An 879-nucleotide genomic window follows, 5' to 3' on the forward strand; every position below is an offset into this window, starting at 1 on the left:
ATATCTTCCCCTACAGACTCTTGTTGATGATAAAAAGCCTGTGCAAGAGATTATGTGCTCTGGTATTTCTTAGCTTGTTATAAGAGATCACATACACATATTGTTTCAATGCTTTCTGAAGAGAAGTTTTCCTCATGCAACCTTAGGTTTTTCACAGTGAGGAGATTCACTAATCTACTTTCAATAATATTTTTTTTTGTTATTTAATTAAAATAAAATTCATTGTATAAATATTTGTATATTGCAACTCCTACAGTTTTAGGGAAAATGTAAACTAGAAACAAAATAAAGAGACATTCTGGGGTATTTCTTTATCAGAGTGCTAAATAAGCCTCCATAATTCTCAGTCTCCAGGCAAGAGCATAGTCAAACTGTCCTGTCTCCAGATCATCAAGTCCAACTGCCCAGGCTGTGGTTGGCACACTCTGGTACAGGTCAAGGAGAATTCAAAAGGAGCAAAAATCAGGATTCTCAAGAAAATAAATAGGAAAATCACAAAGGAAAATGTTGTTTTCTGTTCCAGGGTCATGCTAGAATTTAGTGTCTGTTCCCAGAGGGCACCAAAGAGGCAATGACTATGTCTCCATCCATCACTCAGAGAAGCTGAAACAAATAGTCCTCCCAAAGTTGACTCTTTTCATCATCATTTTACTGAGGTTAGAGCAGAAGCCATTTGGATGCACTTCGCTCTCTATAGGGCAAGGGGGAAGCAATGTTCACTGTAAAAACAGCCCTTTTATTTGTTTACTTCAGTACAACTCTCTCCCAGTGGAGAAAATTGGGATGGAAAAGAACTTAACAGCAGGTCTGCTTGTTCTGTGTCATATATGAGAGACCTGCTAGACATCCTGGCCCACTCTGTTGACAGTGCAGAACCCA

The 879-nt window shown here is 38.6% G+C and overlaps 1 protein-coding gene across 1 annotated transcript; it reads right to left on the reverse strand.

Moving 5' to 3' along the window:
* Positions 1-314: 314 nt before the first annotated feature.
* CTXN3 (cortexin 3) lies at positions 315-633 on the reverse strand. Its single transcript, XM_051773564.1, is given in 3 exon segments — positions 315-448; positions 451-546; positions 549-633. Coding segments are annotated over 3 exon segments (273 nt in total). The 5' UTR covers positions 592-633.
* Positions 634-879: the final 246 nt, after the last annotated feature.

The sequence above is a fragment of the Manacus candei genome, unplaced genomic scaffold (assembly GCF_025592945.1).
Source record: "Manacus candei isolate 608988 ecotype Guabito, Panama unplaced genomic scaffold, ASM2559294v1 h1tg000171l, whole genome shotgun sequence".
In the NCBI taxonomy this organism is placed as follows: domain Eukaryota; kingdom Metazoa; phylum Chordata; class Aves; order Passeriformes; family Pipridae; genus Manacus; species Manacus candei.